This window comes from Scomber japonicus, chromosome 11 (assembly GCF_027409825.1).
Source record: "Scomber japonicus isolate fScoJap1 chromosome 11, fScoJap1.pri, whole genome shotgun sequence".
NCBI classification, from domain to species: Eukaryota; Metazoa; Chordata; class Actinopteri; order Scombriformes; family Scombridae; genus Scomber; species Scomber japonicus.
In genome coordinates this window covers 22050589-22069575 of record NC_070588.1, presented here as the reverse complement: position 1 = coordinate 22069575, position 18987 = coordinate 22050589, and the positions used below count along the sequence as shown (strand labels likewise).

At 39.6% G+C, this 18987-nt stretch overlaps 2 protein-coding genes across 2 annotated transcripts; both read right to left on the bottom strand.

The window, feature by feature from the left end:
- Positions 1-511: 511 nt before the first annotated feature.
- Positions 512-1177, bottom strand: jagn1a (jagunal homolog 1a). The gene is made up of 2 exons (XM_053328896.1): positions 1089-1177; positions 512-974 (listed from the first exon to the last, which is right to left on the bottom strand). The coding sequence occupies exons 1-2, from the start codon at positions 1175-1177 to the stop codon at positions 512-514; spliced, it is 552 nt and encodes a 183-aa protein (XP_053184871.1).
- A 4302-nt stretch (positions 1178-5479) lies between these two features.
- Positions 5480-16501, bottom strand: col8a1a (collagen, type VIII, alpha 1a). Its single transcript, XM_053328610.1, has 3 exons — positions 16453-16501; positions 7764-8067; positions 5480-7416 (listed from the first exon to the last, which is right to left on the bottom strand). The coding sequence occupies exons 2-3, from the start codon at positions 8056-8058 to the stop codon at positions 5480-5482; spliced, it is 2232 nt and encodes a 743-aa protein (XP_053184585.1). The 5' UTR covers positions 8059-8067; positions 16453-16501.
- Between the last annotated feature and the right edge of the window lie 2486 nt (positions 16502-18987).

Sequence of the window (18987 nt, the reverse complement as noted above, 5' to 3'; positions counted from 1 at the left end):
TTGGAAACCACAGACTTGGATGAATTTTGAAACAACAGAGGCAAACCTGCTTTGTTTAATAAATACAGTGAACAAAATGCAGATGTTGAACAGTTCATGCTATTACTGTTCTATAAATATGAACATCTCAATAAAGGTGACAGTTTTAGACAGATGACAACAATGTCCTGGTCATAAATTACCTCTTTCTCTGTGAGAAGAAAGCAGAAACCCAGATTGTGTGTTGAACAGGGTGAGAGGTGGTTGAATGTTTATGGATGTTGCTTTAATGCCACTCGTGACTGCGTAAGCTAGACATATATCATCAGTTTTAAATACGCAGAAAAAAAACAGCTCCAGATTCCTGCATGAATTTGAAATCTTGCTCTATTTTACAGAGAGCACTAGTTGCTAAGGTATAATGTTCCATGATGAATGATGACTCAATAACTAGACACAAATAAAACTCATAAATAACTCATAAATTAAGATAAAAACACAGTTTTGCCCAGTCAAAGCTTTCTTTCCTCTATTATTTCTTCTTCTTCTCCTGAGTGGCGTCAAACCATGAGTCTAAAAGCTTTTTCATGTAATATAACTGCCATGCATGCACTTGTACAGCAACCACCATGACTAGGTACATAACAGTCACTGCGGAGAAGCCAAAAATGAAGCGGTAGGCCTTTCCATGGCGGTAGAGCTGCTGTGCTACAGGAAACATCTCCATTCCACCGTAAATAAGAGGTGCCACAGAGAACAGGCCTGCACTGATCATGGATATGACCAAATAGCTGATATTGTTCTTTGGAAGTGACAGGCTGCTGCAGAGCAGAGGAAGGATGCTGAGCAGGTAGGGGTACTCCCACTGATACGGCATGGACACTGTGTCATGTGACACCAGTTTAAAGTGGCTGACAGTCACTTGTGCAGCCACCAGGAGCCAGATCAAAAGATGGACAATGTTTAACTTCCGCACCTCTGACTTCAAGGCAGCACTGCAAAACAAATAGCAGACAGTCAGGGTAATGTCAGACACCCTTGAACACATTATTGCTATTCAGAGATAACATTTAAATCTCATGTCCAATATCAAACAAAGAGTTACTTGCCTCATCTGGTAATGTGGGGCCACCTTCTCTCTGTGTTTAAAGTCACTTCCATTGGTGCCAACAGCTCTGGGGCCAACACGTGATGTCATGTTGAAAGAAACCTGCTGACACACAAAACAAATTGTTCTGTAGATGGCAGATAGTCCAAAATATTTTCCCAAGAACCATTGTGATGTCTGCAAATTGCTTTTTTTGTGAACAATTCAAAATGCAAAGATTTTACAGACACTAAAAGATGCTTTATTTATTTTCACATAACACAAAAAAGAGGCACATCCTCACAAGCTGCAACTAGTAATGGTCGCCAATTAATTATCTATCAATCGACTGATAGATTAATCCAATATTTGTTTCAGATCTAGACACAGCAGTTGATATTCCAGCCTATCATCTCACAATTTTAGTACCCTACTATCAAATGATGCCACCAGAAGTGAAAAAAAAAATCAAGTAAATAAAAACTAATCAGCCATTATGTTTACTTTTTATACAAAAATGCGAACAGCCACTGGATTTGAACATGACTAATTTAATACAGATTAGTGTGGATGTTGTGCCGATTAGAGGCAGCCTAGCATTAGTTAGCTACTGCTACTAGCTAACCTAATTCAGCATTACCTTTTGACGCATACGTAGTTTACTCGCATATAATGTAGGTTAACGCCGTTTCATTATCATTATTGAATATGGAGTGTGACACCACCACATTTAGATTTAGCTTGACATCAATGCTTACCGCTGCGTAGTTCCGTGTTTCCTGTCAAACTCGGTGTTTAAAATTGCTCTAACAAAAGATGAGATGAATGGATGTTGCAAACAGCTGTGCGCATGCGCATGGTATTTTCTTTAAAGACCTCCCATCGCAGCATCAGCACCTCTCCTCCAAACACACAGCTGACATCCTGACGCCCATTCACAATTCTGACAAAACGGGCTGCCTGCTCCTTATTAACCCACTACTTTCTGCTACTCTTAAGTATATACCGTTTTTCAATGTTTTCTTTCTCTACAATAATATTACCTGGCCTTTGATTTGGTGGGACACTTTTTTAAACACACCTTTAGGGCTATACACACAAAAAATCAGTGTGTTAAATCTTACCCAATTTGGATCACTAGGGCACCAACATAATATTTAAATGTCATTCAGATAGCTACTCAAGTTGTTGGGTTATTTACCCAAACTAAAACTTTATAATCTACTCCTTTTAAACATACATGCAACGGTTTGTTATTGACTGTTAATACCTTGTGTATCTTTTAAATGTCCAATTGTTTTGTAGAAGAAACAATAAATCTGTGATAGTTTTTGGCTACAGCTTGTTAGGTAAGGTTAATCCAATGAATAAAGACCCCACCTTAAAGCCTTTACCATGTCAGATATTGTCATTTGTGCTGTATATTCACAAACTTTTAAATAAATTAGCATAAACCCCTTGACATGATATAGGTACAGTATGAAGCCTGCAGCTCTTTGGGGCCTGGAGGCATTTCCTTGGTTAATAGAGCCATACTTGTGGAAGAGGAAGTCTGAGACATGTATTTGACACTAACTAACCTTTTATCACTTCTCATCGCTAGAGTGAGCCATCCCACACTTGATTGTACATTTTGAGACTTATATGTGACAAATAAATCTATGAATCTTGAATCTAGAATGTTGAATCCAGATGGTCATGGTCCTTAAAAAAGACAGGACATCTCTCACACTGCTTGTCATATGTTCCTGAAACTTTTCAGACAATTAGAAATTTGTGTTGAGTCACAAAAAATGTTTTTTGACACACTGTCTTCCTTGTGGCCTACAGTGGATTAAAAAAATATACGTCCAAAACACTCTTCAAAAGATGCTGGACCTAAGAAGTAGATCCACACACTGTTCTCTGCTCCCACAATGTCAATTTTATCCGCTATTGCTATACAGCCTTTTTTATTAATCAGATTTGATTTTGGCACCAATGAAGATCACGTTATATGCTATATTTGTGCATACTCAAAATTATGGTAATTTGCAAGAGGTAATTGGCCTGGAATGGTTGTAGCCCCAGGCAAATATGCACCCTCAAATAACAATGAAGTATCATCAGTAACAGGTTTCTTGGAGTGCAAAACAATGTGATACATCAATCATGTTCTAGTTAATAAGGTCATCACAAGGGGGACATTTAAAGCTGGAATGGATAACTTTACATGTCAGACTAGAGCAAAAATGACTCATCAATTTCTTGGATGGTAAACTGTCTTACCTTATCACTGTTGCTGGTATGCAACTCTCTGGCAGACTGAAATGTCATCAACAGACCAAGAAATGTTTACATGATGATATCACATACATGTTTCTTGGTGATGTGCCACAACAGGTGTGACCTGACAATTCAGTCAACATTTTTCAGTACACTTGGATAAGGATGAGCTCCTGCAGTGATTTTAATCAAGTAGTTTTCTGTTTCTGTATCAGCATCAGTGAAATGGGTTTGATTTATTTTTTGTGAGCTTAGAAATACAAAATGTCCATGTCAGTTTTTAATTAAGAAATTTTATTTAGAAAAAACAACATAGACAACAAAAACAAATATGACACATTAACGCATAAGTCCTATGGTTACACTGACAATATTAGCACCATGGTTAAATGGATAAATATATATTTTCCTTTAGAAGTTTTCATGCTTGAAAAAGTGTTTTCATACAGTCAAAATAATAAATTATGAATTGTTGATAATAAATGTTGTAATATTCAATAAGTACTCACTAAGACACAAATGATTTTGATCCATTTTAAAGGCAAATCTAGTTTATGTTCCACAAATCGGTCAGAAATGCATCCTAATGAAACAGGATGCTGTGAAACTGCCATTACAAGTAAAAATGTGACATATGGTCCTAATTTAAAATCTTGGCTTATAAAACAGTAACAGAATATAATCAGCATACAGTAAGTTAAAATACATCGGGTAACAATTTACCTCTGAAATGGATTTGATGTGTTTTGACATAAAAGTCAAATGCAAAGTCATTGGATCAAATCTTTAGAGATTTGTTTGACTTTTCTTCCAACAGCAGGATTAACTTGAACCCTGCTTAGTAACTGTGAGTGAGTATAATATTGTAGTAACAACTGTCCATCTGTACATATTCACAGGCAGGGTCTGCACTCTCTGATATTGACCATATGTCAGGTATACTAGCATTAATTAGTTACAGAGAAATGCTGTACAGCGAGGGAGTTTTTCATATATTGTGTTTAATGTAGTTTAAGAAGTGGTTTTCACAATTCTGGGCAAAATTATGTGGTTGTTTGACCTCTGTATTTTACATAAATCGATGTCTTTCTGTTATACCCATAAACCTGTACAGCTGATATGCCCATTGTACCTACTGCAGGTGTTAAAATATCCTGCAGCATCACAGCTAGTGGGGACTGGACAAAGCAAGCAGTAAGACAAAGGTTAACATAACACTCTTTGGATCTTACTCATGGCGGCAGTTTTCAGTCAGCAACATAATTACTAAAGTAATATTTTATGTTTGTGATTATTTAACTTTGATAGTTGAATTGTAATTCTATGTACACAAATGTACACCATCCTGCATCCATTAAAGGTCAACACTAACTATTGGTACATGTACTGCCATCACACACTTTCAAATTTACTTTCATATCCTTCCATTATGTAGAATTATTGTTCGTGTGTGATATAATTGACACAATACAATACAATTTTCCCAAACTCAATTGTTTGCAGGCCACACAACCAGAAAATGATTTCCTCTAAAACGTACTAACTACAACAATACCAACCTTCAGTGATCTGCGTTGTCATTCCTATTTTACATTCTTGCCATTATTGATCAAGACAAAAACTGTATTTACACAAAGGTATGCATGAAAAAATGTATATTTCCAACCAAAGTGAATATGTCTTCATGTTTTCTGTTGTATTTCACATTCTTCGCCACATGGGGTAGCTGCCAGTTTTGCAATGAGGAGCAGCGACACTGTTGCAACAGTGTTTCTGGAATTGTACTGCTTGTTTTATCAGATTTTCCCTTCATGTGTTGATACATACTGTGATTACAAATTGTGCTCATGTTTTTTGCGTAATCGAGAAAATAATTTATATTTGAGGTGTTCTTTGAATGTCTTTTCATACAACCTTTTATATCTTCAGAACTGTAACAAATAGCACAGGCTATATGGCTTTACAGTATAAAAGTTGCTGCATATACAGTACATCATACTTCAGATTTTCCTTGAGATATGTTTCCTGTCTGCTGATCTTTTCTGACAAGATTACCAGATTGTTGACTTTGCAATGATAAGAAAATAATCATGTTTTATGTCACAAAATTGTGCTCTCATTTGTGCTCCACTCTGACTAAAGCCTCACTTACATGGGATATAACAAATACCCAGAAAATGAGGAGTGCACATACTGCCCAGCATAAAGTCCTGCAGCCTGATCTGAGGGCAGCTGAATATACACGGTGTCCCCAGGTTGTAGCGGTAATACTGCACTCCCTGATGCTTGATCCAGGGAACCCTTTTTGTATTCATCATATGTGTACATCACTGGCTCATTGTTCCTCATCAAAGCCACCCACACATTACCTCCTTTGCAGTGAATGTGGTAGGCAAAGTAATAAATGCCAGGTATGTCACAGGTGAAAATCCCTGTTTGGGGGTTGTAGTTTTGGCGACCATTGTACAAGAGCTTGTCAAATACTACCGGAGTGCCCACAGGTGGAAAGGGGGTTGTTGCTACAGCTGTAAATGCCGGCATTTCCAACCCACTAGCACCCATGACTTCTGCCCCATTGCCTCCATACTTGCCCTTCTTACCATAACTACCAGCCTTAACACCATCTAGTCCAGGGCCCATCTCAGAAAGCACTCCAGCCATGTCAGGAGACAGACCAGGTATTCCAGGTGGGCCTGGTGGTCCAGGAAGGCCAGGCTTACCAGCTTGTCCAGGGGGTCCTGATGGGCCTTCTTTCCCTTGAGGTCCTATGGGACCAGGAAGTCCTGGACCCCCCTCACCAGGGATGCCTGGTGGACCAGATTGGCCACTGTCTCCTTTTGGTCCAGGAAGACCAGGAGGCCCAATTGGTCCTCCTGCACCATCCATTCCAGGGATCCCTTTAGGACCCTGAGGTCCCACCTCACCAGGTAATCCACTGAGTCCTTTTGGGCCAGGAATTCCAGGAGGACCAGGGGGACCAGGTAAACCTTTATGCCCACCATCTCCTTTCGCACCACCTGGTCCTGGTGGACCTCTTGGACCTGGTTCTCCAGGTTCCCCAGGCAGACCATCCTTACCAGGTATCCCAGGAGGGCCGCTTTCACCCTGGGCTCCATCAAGCCCTTTAGGTCCTCCTTCTCCACAGTCCCCTTTCAGACCAGGTGCACCCAAACCTCCTGGTGGTCCCATGGGGCCTGGAGGACCTGGAGGACCATTTGGTCCAGGGGGTCCAAGCATACCAGGTAGTCCTCCATGGCCTTTATCTCCTTTTGGTCCGGGAGGTCCAGGTGGCCCACCCATACCTTTGTCACCTTTTGTTCCTGGGAGGCCTGGTTTACCAAATCCAGGCAGTCCTGGCTTTCCTGGCAAGCCTGGTGGTCCTGGATGCCCTTTCCCACCTGGCAGTCCTGGCTGTCCTGGTAGACCATTTTGACCTGGTTTTCCTTGGCCAGGTAGACCTGGTGGGCCAGGCTGTCCTCCTTCACCAGGTAGTCCAGCTGGTCCTTTTTCTCCAGGATGACCTTTCTCTCCCGGTGGTCCTTGTGGGCCTGGCATCCCATTCAACCCAGGTTTTCCAAAACCAGGCAACCCTCTTGGGCCAGCAGGTCCTGGCGGTCCTGGGAGCCCTTTGTGACCAGGTTGTCCTGGCTGGCCCATTCCTTTGTCTCCTTTTGGTCCTGGTAATCCTGGAAGTCCGGGCAGACCTTTGTGGCCTGGCTCTCCTTTTGGCCCTGGTTGGCCTGGCAATCCCTGTACACCTGGTTTACCTATTCCTGGTAGCCCAGGTGGTCCTGGTGGACCCTGGGGTCCTGGCTGTCCAGCTGGTCCTTCCTCACCCCTAGGGCCCATTTCTCCTTGTGGTCCAACCTCACCATTTCCCCCTGGCTTGCCTGGTAGTCCTGGCAAGCCTGGTTTGCATACTCCAGGCTCTCCTGGCAGACCAGGAGGTCCAGGTCTTCCAGCAGGTCCTGGCTGTCCATTTCCTGGAGGTCCAGGTGGTCCTGCTGGTCCCTCCGGTCCAGGTGGTCCAGCTAGGCCTGGCTCTCCTTGGGGAATTCCCTCAGCACCACTAGGGATTGTCTGACCTGTGAGGAATGACCAACGAAAACTGATGAATTAAAAAAATGACATGAGCAAAATGTTGGTAATTTGGTTGCCACAAGAGAAAACACACACATGCACACGCACACACACACACACACACACACACACACACACACACACACACACACACACACACACACACACACACACACACACACACACACACACACACACACAATCAACACACAACCCATTATACACAATAACTTTCCATTGAAAATATAACATGCTTTAGCAAGTCATGTCATGTCATGTTCTTAAACAAGATCTTAATGTATATGTGTATATTTTTTAATTTGTTGGTTACTATTTGTTTAAAATGACTCACCTTTGTCTTGTCCACCATTATAGTTGCCCCCTTTATGACCATTTCCTTTGCCTTTGTGCATGGGCAACTGGGGAAGCTCCTTCCTGTAGTGGGGATACTGCATGTATGGCACCTCTTTGCCATGGTACTGTTGCTGGGGAAAGCCTTCTTTGGCCATACCCATGTGCTGGAGGTGCTGCATGGGCTGGTATGGCTGAGGGTGTTGCTTGTGTCCATAGTATGCCCCACCACTCACATAAGTAAGAATTATAAGGTGTAGCAGCGTCAGGAAAAGGGGGACAGGGAGGGGAGGCATGGCCAAGGCCTGTGCGGAAGGTAGAAGAGACAAGATATATTTAGATCCTTTTAATTTTTTAGCAAATAGATTAAATATTGGCGTAGTACCAGAATAAGGTTTCTTGAAATACCATTAATGTCTTCAAGTGTGAGAGTCTAGTGTAAAATATAAATTGCAAAGTCCAGGCAGTAGGAGGCCACACTCTGTCTCCCTCTGCTGCATTTACCTTGGCATTACACAATGACCAGGTGGACTCGTTTGGTCAGTTTACAATGTATGCTTTGCTTTCAGCTTGTCAGCTATGTAATATCGTAACAGGAATCAGAAAGTTGGGCTATTTATTTTTCTGCTCAACTTCGCCATTGGTATGTGGAAACAGACCAAATTAAGGTGTTAATAGGCTTTTAAATGTTATACCATTTACTTCTGACTAAAGCTGACATCTGCAGATGGCCTGTAGTTGCATGGATGACCTGTAGTTAGTACAACTGTCCACAAGAGGGAGCCACAGTAAAGTACAGGCAGTATTCTTTTCATTTTCCACTGATATCCATTTTTTGGGCTGAAACCTCCTGTGCAATAAAATATATCTGGAAAAAGCACATTTTGAGCAGAAAAATGTTTTGCCTTTGGGGAAAGTGTTTAAAAAACAATGTCACAGTTACCTGCCATCTGAGTGACAACACTAATGTGCCAATATGCAGATGTTTATATTATTACAGGGTATAATATCAGATATTATTGTCCATGGATAATGTATTGTATATTATATGTATGGATTTACATAGCTTGAATGCATGACAGCAGAATGGATAATATGCAAGAAATACAGAAATGAATGTCCTGACACTCTTCTATTTTCATCCTTTTAACCTGCATTAATGTATTCAGTCAGTCATTGTGATACAAAAAATAAACCTGAAGACAATGAAAATCATCATTAAATATCAAGTTAGATGACGAGACTTGAAGGTGCATTACAGTAGTATGAAATATTACCCTCCTGCAAGTGCTTCTCTGAAGTACAAGCAACACACTTCCCCCCTCAAACCTCATATAAGTGCTTGTCTCAGTTCAACACCAGTGGGGAAGAACCCGTTCATGTGACGGTGCCTGGTTGATGTCTTTTTTCTCTGTTTGGCCTGCATTGTGACGTTTGGCCGAACAAGTACATTTTTGAGCAAACAGAGTTACGGTCCAGCTGTGCAGTTCAGACTATATGCCTTACACCCATTATTTATCCCCTAAGCTTTCTACAAGGGGAAAGGGTTTTCTTTGGCTCCACAGCTACTGAATTTAGCCCTCAGCTGCTCCTCTGTGTGGTTTACTTGTATTATTCTGTCATTTTTACAACTGATATTTCTATCTCAGTGTCTGTTTTCTCATCTTCTACCGCACGCTTCACCATGGTTCAACACATGATCACCCCCATTTTTATTATAGTGTATACTCATCTGTGGTTTTTCTAATTCACATCCTAAACCATATCCTTACTGTCCCACTCCATCACTGTCTCTTTAGATCTTTGACCTTTTCTCAGTGGACTGGTGATTTTGACATGACCATGCCACTGTCTCCCCTGATGAGAGCTGGCCTTTGAAGGAAGCTAACCCAGTTTCTATGGTGACAAAAGCCAGACATGCCAAAGAGTCCAGAATAATGTCACTGAAGTTTGTCCAACAATACATGGAGCCTATGTCTGCCCACTGTTCCCAGTATCCTTATCAACAATATGAATCTGTGAGGTTTGCAGACAATTCAGACATTGAGGGAATAGACAAGTGTAACACTGTTCTCTGACTGGTGTGAGGTGTGTCACAGGATTACCTGAGCATTAAGTTTTTCCCATTCTGTGTGTGAGGATTAGTTTAGATTTTCTATTCTATGGAGGCCAATAAAAGCAAACAGAGAGAGTGATAATAGCAATATACAGAGAAAAGGCAAGCCTCAATAATGTTTCAGGTATTATTTAGAAACCATCTAACTAATAAATAAGCAAATGAATGGTTTGATGATGATGATATTAATAATAATAATGATAATAATAACAATGACGTAATTTAAAATGCTTGTTTAATGATATAATAGCATTAAACAATTCATCATCAGTAAATTAATCTCTTAGAATTCATTTAATTTCTCTGTACCAACAAAGAGCATCAATAGGTCTTTACAGATGGTACACACTTAAGACTACAAGCAGGGTACAGATGAAAGATCTCTGAGAGTTGGGCAGTGAGTGTTAGAAGAAAGAGGTGCATTGATCCTGAGATATTTGTCAGGTCAAAATATTCAGACCACACCAGAAATCCAGCAAAGGCATCACAGACCCTACGAGTGTTTTGAGGTTTTGAGAGGAAGGTGTAAATGTTCACTGACTATTGGCATTCCAGACACAGACACTTTCATTATTATAACAGAAGAATATCTATGACAAGAGAGTTAGAACATGCAGGTGAACAATTATGACTGAATTATAAACAACACATTATTTTTTGTCATTACTGGGATAATGGCAATGCAACGGTAATATGGTCATTCAGATTTTTATTTTTTTCACAACTTTATAAATGTGGGCTTGTACATGACATATTATTGCTGTTTTAGTTCACTTTCATGGTAGCAAGGAATAGCTTATAATAGATATCCTCAAATGCAATAATACTTAAGTAATAATGGCACTGAGGAACGCCTGCATCCAAATACACTCCTCTAACAAACTCACCAAGCAGTTGTCATCGATACATCTGGGAAAATGAGATGACAAAACATTGTTACCGTGTTTTCTCTGGTCAGTCTAAAACATGTTATTTAACAGAAAATGTAAATGATATAATAATATATTGTTGTAATAGTTTAAAAATGAGCTTTCTTATTGATTTTAGAAAAGTAAACTGATAACAGGGTCTTTAGTTATATCCAACATATCAGAAATAATACATATCATATGATGCATAATGATACATAATGTAAGTATGTGCCCAAACATGACCGTGTATACATACATAAAAAGGTTTAAGAAAATACATGTGACAGTTTTATTACCTTTTAGGAAGGTCCCAGCTCAGTGTCAGTACGTGTGTGTGTTTTTAAAGGGGTGGAAATATTCTGACAAAAAACTTGCAACTACAGATCAGAGGGACCGAACAACGAGGGTCTGTTCAGTGTCACATAGCAACACCATAACGTCGTCATGGTGATCACATAGTGATGGAAACACCTTCTGCCTTTACCTGGTGTGCTTTTCTCTGACACATTATTCAACATAAGTGTTGCCTCCCAGGTGACTTATTCATACAGTAGGGCCACTTTCAGACTCTGACATAAACATTAACCAGCAATTTCCAAGTTTTAACTTGTTATTAGAGAAAACAAGAAAAGAAAGCTGCAGTTCTTATAAAGTGACCACAGAGAACCTTGTTACACCTGTTCAGTTTATTTTTAAGTGCTAAGGTCTTCCCTCTATCTATATCCACACAGATGGCAGACATTAAGTCACTTATACCACAAATGTGACACAGCTGTGTGCAGACATGACTTTAGCAGTGTGTTCTCAGCCGTTTATCACATTTTGAAGGTTTTGCAGTTCAGTTTTTCACACAATGGTGAAAAACAATTTAGCTCCCCATGATGACTTTCTGACAAGAGATTGCTTGTAAGAGTGACTAAACAGAAGTAGCAACCATGTTCTACATTTTCATGCCAGGCAGATGTGTCATCAGTGTGTCATTCACTTCACACCCGTGTCCATACTGGTGTGCTTATGAGACACACATGCACATCTATTGAGAATACTGTTGACAAAAGAGCAAACAATGGACATTTAGTTGTGCAATTATAGATCACAGCTGGGGTCACTTTAACACCAAGTTGGAACTGTTTTAAAAAACTGATCAGGCGTGATAATCAGATGACTAACATCATTTATATAGGTCACAGTAGGAATGCACAGTTAAATAATAAAAATAATGAGGGATGAATTCCATTTAGCTGCTTCAGGTTCAGGATCCTGGTGTTGTGCCTGCTCACTGTCACACTGTCAGTGTTTACTGGTACAATTGAAAAGAATGTAATCGTTAATCGGTAACTTCTTTCCAATTGAAAGTAAAATAATGATTTATAAAATCTGATTTGAAGATGAATGGAAAAAGATCCATTATTGTGTATTGTATGTGTACGCATTTTGTATGTATCTTTGTATATGATTTCCCCCCTCAAGCTCATCTAAGGCAACAGTTGCATTTTGCCCAAGTTATGGATGCAACAACATGTGTAGAATAATCAGTAAATATTATATTCTCATAAACCAGTCAGTATTTCACACAAAAATAGTAGTAGAGAGTACAATTGATTAGAAAATGAAATTCACAATTTTTCACAACTGTCACATCCCATTACCTTCTGTCACTAAAATTAAATATATCGTAATTTAGACAACAGCCTAGGGGGACACAGGACTACATCTGCTGCCAGAATCATGTGTGGCTGGTCATACACCACTGAGCTCTCAGCATGTCCTGCTTGGCCCAGACAGTCTCAAAAATAAACAAAGTAGTCTACTGTGTGTGTGTGTGTGTGTGTGTGTGTGTGTGTGTGTGTGTGTGTGTGTGTGTGTGTGTGTGTGTGTGTGTGTGTGTGTGTGTGTGTGTGTGTGTGTGTGAGAGAGAGAGAGAGAGAGAGAGAGAGAGAGTGTTTCCCCGACTACTTCCAGATGTCCATCTTTTTGACATTTTACATAAATGAAACACAGTAAATAGTTCATCAGGTGTGCGATGTGAGACAGGACTCATGGGCATCATATGTCTGTAAGCTGTTGTTGCTGCTGACTTTTTCTTCACCCTGCGGAAGTTGAGGTGTTGGCCACTAAGGTTTATATAAGCTTCGATCTCTAGAATCTCATTAAAGCTGCAACAGCTGTGCAATCGCTCCAGATGTGTAAAGAAAGAATAAGGCTATCAAAACTACAGTATGTTGTAATTAAGACCAGCTTCCTTAGTGCTTCTGATGTATCATTACATGCTGGAAGAAGATAGTGAAGAAACACTAAAAACATATATTTTCATTAAGTAAAGAAATTCACTGCAAAACAATATTTTTCAAAAGAGAAAACTGAAAGTTACCTATGCAAGTTTGTTTGATTTTTTACAATGCACTACCATTAAACATGGTATATTTTAAAGATACTGCATGACTTCAAAGACACAACAGGTGTGTCTAACACTGATCTCTGGAGAGTAGAATTGAATTTGTTTCAAAGGTCATTGTTGGATTTAGAGGAGAAATTGATTAATGAAATGAATTAATTCATGATCTTTCTGTAATGTAGGCTGAGATATTATTTTGGAGACAGAAGGGAAGACAGGTTGCAATCATATTGCTAGTGTCAAAAATATATGATGCTCAATGCACAATGTAATTCATGTAAATGTTATTAATTCCTTGCACCCAACAATGTCAGACAGGAAATAGAGAAGAATTCAAGACAATAAATGAGAGTGGCAGTTGGCTGATTCCTCACCTATGGAAACACACCTGGATTTATATTGTCATAAAAGCATACACCAACTCCTACGCACACAGTGACAGACCCAAATGAGGTCAGCTGACAGACTGAAGAGTCAGTGTGCAGCGTTCTTCCTCGAAAGCACTTGTTAATCTCACCTCTCGAACATCAGACTAAGATGGAAATATTAGCTCTGTGTCTACTATCCCAGTGCCTCTGGACACATCTGTCTATACTCTGTCTTCTGTCAGATACAGACAGCTCTCTTCTCACCGTCTCCCTTTGTAGCTGTGTGAACAGAGAAATGTCTGTTTGGCACCATCTTCTCCCTCATTTCTCTCCTCTATGTCTCTGTCTGTCTGCTTGCCCTCGCTGCCCTTTCTCTCCCTTTGGAAACATCCTGGTTCAGTGACCTGAAGCCACTCAGTGACCTTGCTGGGTGCAGTGGAGGTTAGGGGGCAAGACTAAACCACCTTGCAAACAGACCTGACAAAGGAACTACAGAAAAAGTCAAACATTGATGAGATAAAGGAGATCAAATGATATTGATCACATGGACCTGTTGGTGTGTAAAGTGTTCTTATGTGAACAGACATGCATGTGCCTTGCTTGTGATGCATGGTTGTGTGTGTGTGTGTGTGTGTGTGTGTGTGTGTGTGTGTGTGTGTATGTGTGTGTGTGTGTGTGTGTGAAGCATCTAGAGCCTATAATATTCACTTAGGTCTTACTTTGTCCCACTTGAGAAGAAACAGGCACCCTGACCAAAAGCTAGTGTTTAAATCCCATGAACATGTTTGGCAAACCGCTCTGCCTTCCTCCCCTGCACCGCAAACCATTAACAAATTTATACTTAAGCCAGCAATACCCTTACACTCAATCTTGGTAACTCTACTGACATTGTGGTTTCTCAGTGAAAGGGAAAAACATTTGCAGCTCCTCGGCTCCCTAAACGCAGCTTTTATCACAAAGCACACCTCATAAAATTAACACCTCTTCAAGTCACGCTGCAAACGTCCTCGTTCAAACAAACCAGGGGAATACAGCTAATCTGCACACACACACACACACACACACACACACACACACACACACACACACACACACAGACACACACATACGCACTCTGCCACAGCTGTGCAGCTAAATGACCAAAGTGTTTACCTCCTCCCCTCTGCTTTACCCAACCATCATTCTTGGTTTTCATAGGGTCCTTTTGTCCTTTTGTCCTATGGGCATTCCTGAAGTTTGCTAAATAATGTATACAGGAGGGTAAAATGTTGAAGGCATTTGTGCACAGGACCAGCTATATTTGAGGGTCTTGTCCTCTATAGCACTTTTCACACACTTATGTTAATACACTGATTTTATACTATGATGCAGTGCAAAGCTAGGTAAACAAAAGGTGAAGGGAGAGAAATAAAAAGAGTGAGAGAAAAATAAACTGTGCACAGGAATAGAGGATAACTTTGTTATCAGTAGAAAATTAGGAAAAAATAAGCTGAGGAACATTAACGTAAAATGTTTTAGAACCTTGTGTAATAGATTTTCTCTGCACACAATATGATGTGTATTTTACTGTAGGTCCCTGAATATCAAACAAACAAATCAGATCAGCGTAAAGCAAAGACAAAACTACATATCAGTAGTCAAACACTTCATCCTAACAAAGCACTGATAACATAAAATCAAGAAAATATTTAATCTAATTTTTCTGAGGTGACTAGAAGCTCTTTGGTGAAGCCACTGTCAATTCCACAGGACACAAAATGAAAATGTAAATCATTTCAATTACATTGTTTTCTTTCAAAATCACAGAAGTAAATAATTGTAGTCTCTGTATAAGTCATCAGTCCATGGGGCAGAAATGTGTGAATTTTCTGATTACTCACACTGTATTTAACAATTACTAATACTAATACAAACTACATAGGCTTCAAAAAGCCTGAAACAAAAATATGGCATCCCCCAGGCTCAACTTTTGAAACTTCAAATCCATCCCTCAGTTTGTGCACCCGTCCTGAATATCTGATCAAGAGTAGCCGTACTGACTACCATATCCAGATCATGAAAATTTTATATTGTGACAAGTGAATGTGATTGCCACTGTAACTGTTAAGGCACCGAATAGACAAGTAGTGTCAGAGAAAGAGCATTTTAAAGCAAATCAGAGCAGAGAGGCAGAGTCGCCCAGAGACAGAGACGGTGTTTGCTCTGCAGTCTCTTCTCACCAAACTGCTGCTCTTGCCCCTATCACATACATCTGACAGTTTGGCTTCAGCTTTCTGCATGCAAACACATTTTAATGTATATTTGCTTTCAGCACAGGCATTCTCTCACAAAGGGATGTAGCATAGATTTCAGCTCCCTGGAGTCCTGGAGAAAGCAGCTTAACTGATCAGGGGTACTGTTAAGGCAGCAGCCTAGAAACACCACTCTCTATAGCTGGGAAGATGTTCTGCTCCGCCTGCTTCTTTGCAGGATGATGATGTGTAGAAATGATGCCACAGCTAAACACCATATGTATGAGATCTCACGGCTGCCCAAAACATAGTCACTAACACTTCAATTCTGTCCCTCATAAAAAACAAAATAAAAAACAACAACAACAAAAAACAAAAAACAGATATTCAAATATAATTTAAAAAAAAGTTATTTTGTATGTTGCAATGAGTCTGTTCAACAATTCTTCCAGTTCAAACAGAACTCTTTAAAAGATGTACAGTTTGTAGTTTAACAACTCTGGACACTGAGCTAACAGAGAGCAGAAGCAATTCTTGATAAGCAATAAAACAACTCTCATGCTGCGAGAAAACTTTCAGCTGTTCAATATAAACTAGTAAAATCACACAAATAAGCTGCTATTAGAGATAAAAATCAAGAGGATGTAGTGAGAATAGGACAGTGCTTACCTTTGTGAGTGGCCGTTTATGGGGAAATAATCACTGCAGACAGACTCACAGAAAGAATAGCAGGCAGACAGACAACCACACAACAACCCTGGGATATGTGCTCATAACAGATGCACACCTTGTGGACACAGCTTATATCTGCTGCAGGGTGGAGCCACTCGGGTGGGTGGGAGAGGGAGAGAGAGAGAGAGAGAGATGGAGGGGGGGGGGTTATGGAGGGAGAGTAAATATAACCTCCTGAGAAGTTATGCCAATGCTAATTTATAGTGGCAAAACATGCTCACGTCCCACAGTGGATGACAATGATAAAGGTGGAATTTTTCCCCCATAAATGTTGTGATGTACATGTCTCTGAATGCAGTAAATAGTAATTCATTATTCTTGCGTATGAGCCTAGACACACTGGACTGGCTGTTTAAGATCACCTGTTCTGGCACACACCTGGGGGAAAAAACTCTAAAGATTTACAGGCCAAACAGACTATAATAAATAATACAAACAAGTGTGTGTAGAAATACAGTATGTATACTCAGAGGCAGTGGTGGCAGAAGTACTCAGATCCTGTGCTTAAGTAAAAGCACTAATACAACATTGTAAAAAATACTTCATTACAAGTAAAAGTCTTGCACAAAAGATCCTACATAAAAGTACAAGTCTGTATTGTTGACAAAATGTTCTTAAAGTATTGCTGTAAAAGTAGTGGTTTGGTCCCTCTGACTGATGTATTATTATATATGACATCATTATTAATACTGAGGCATCAGTGTTAAGCAGCACGTTACTGTTGTAGCTGCTGGAGGTGGAGCTAGTTTACACTACTTTATGTACTGTTAGCTAGTTTAGTCCATTGGTTTCCAAATTTAGGGGTTAGGTACTTCCAAAGGGTCCGCAGATAAATCTGAGGCGTTATAAGATGATTAAGGGTAGAGGAAATAAGAAAAAACTAAGTTCTGATACACAAATCTGTTTTCAGTTTTTGGACATTTTCTCTAATCTTTCATTTTTGGTGAAATATTGGATCATTTAAACATATTTTGAAATGAAACCATGTGAGAAGTTTATAGGGGTAAAAATCACTGTTTGGTGGAGCTGTTAACAATTCATAGACATCTGAAATGTGACCCTGACAACACACTGCTTTTTGTTAGGGCCAAAAAGGTTGGAAACCACTGGTTTCATCTTTAACAATGTGTTGTACTTTAAAAGCGTGTTATATTATCCATTTTGTCAAAGATAAACTGAAGACAGATGATGCTTTGCTGTCATTAGACATATCTAATAGTATAAGGTAATCAGAATTGTTGGCAAAAATGAAAAATATAAATGAATCAGCCATTTTAAATGGGCTGTAACCACTTTTTAGTAATAGTACTGATACATTTGATACAGTACATATACATACATACAAGCATACATACATACAAGCATACATACATACAAGCATACATACATACATACATACATACATACATACATACATACATACATACACACATACATACATACATACACTTGTTTAACTTCTAATACTAAAGTTAAATTTCCACTTCTTTCACTCTCTTATCTTATAATAATATGTTTTATCTTCAGTTGTATAATGAGAGCATGTCTTCTCCCACTGGATACCATATACTTGTAATAACTCATAACATGCTTTCTTTCAATCGTGTGAGGAACATCCATCAATGTAAGTTTGCATTTGTATTTGCTAAAAGCAGAAGGAAAAATAACATCCATGCTTTTATACCTGTCATAGCAAAAGTGTGAAAAATTAAGTCAGCATTATATGTGGTGAAAAGCCTCCTGATGAGCACTTAGACGCAGCATTCAATCACAGCCACAGACTAAATATATTCTTTTTCTCAGAGGTTCTTTGTTGAGTGTGACGACAGACACTTTCCAGGGCAGTTTTGACACCTGTCTACAAGAACTTAGTAAATCTGACGTGTCTGCATGGTAACTATATACACTATGTACATACAGCATGACTCTCTGTACTGTACTATACCTCTGCTATGAGTGTGTCTTCTCTTTTATTTCCTTTGCGTAAATGGCCCAGCTCTTTCCTCTCATGATTTTAGATACAGAACAGAGGCCAGCACTGTGTCGGGACCAAAGGTGGCTTAAAGTGTGCGTGTGTGAGAGAGGCAGTGGTTGAATGCGGTTCCAAAGTGACACAGTGGTGTAAAAGGGTGGATGCCCTGTTCACTCTCCAACAGCCAAGTGTCAGTTTAGTCAGCTAACTGGTCCCGGACTGATTTGGTAAATGAGGACTGTCAATCGTTTGTGATGATGCAATGATGTTCATTAGTCTCACAAATTTCTGTACTGTTTAAGTGTTACAATACAGAAAGGAACATCAGTGTCTCTATGCTATCTGTGTGAAAATGCTTGAAAGTCATTGTCCTTTATTAACTGATCATTTGATCAGTTTGAAGCTACATTACTATGTAGTTTATATACAGTACTCATCAAAAGTTTGGACGCACCTTCCCATTCACATGAATGCCATAGTGTGTTTAAGTTTTTGACTGG

Coding starts and splice junctions, on each gene's coding strand:
- jagn1a (XM_053328896.1), bottom strand. CDS start 1,177: ATGACATCACGTGTTGGCCCCAGAGCTGTTGGCACCAATGGAAGTGAC. Junction 975..1,088: donor GCCCCACATTACCAGATGAG/GCAAGTAACTCT, acceptor TTTGTTTTGCAG/TGCTGCCTTGAAGTCAGAGG.
- col8a1a (XM_053328610.1), bottom strand. CDS start 8,058: ATGCCTCCCCTCCCTGTCCCCCTTTTCCTGACGCTGCTACACCTTATA. Junction 7,417..7,763: donor TAATGGTGGACAAGACAAAG/GTGAGTCATTTT, acceptor CATTCCTCACAG/GTCAGACAATCCCTAGTGGT.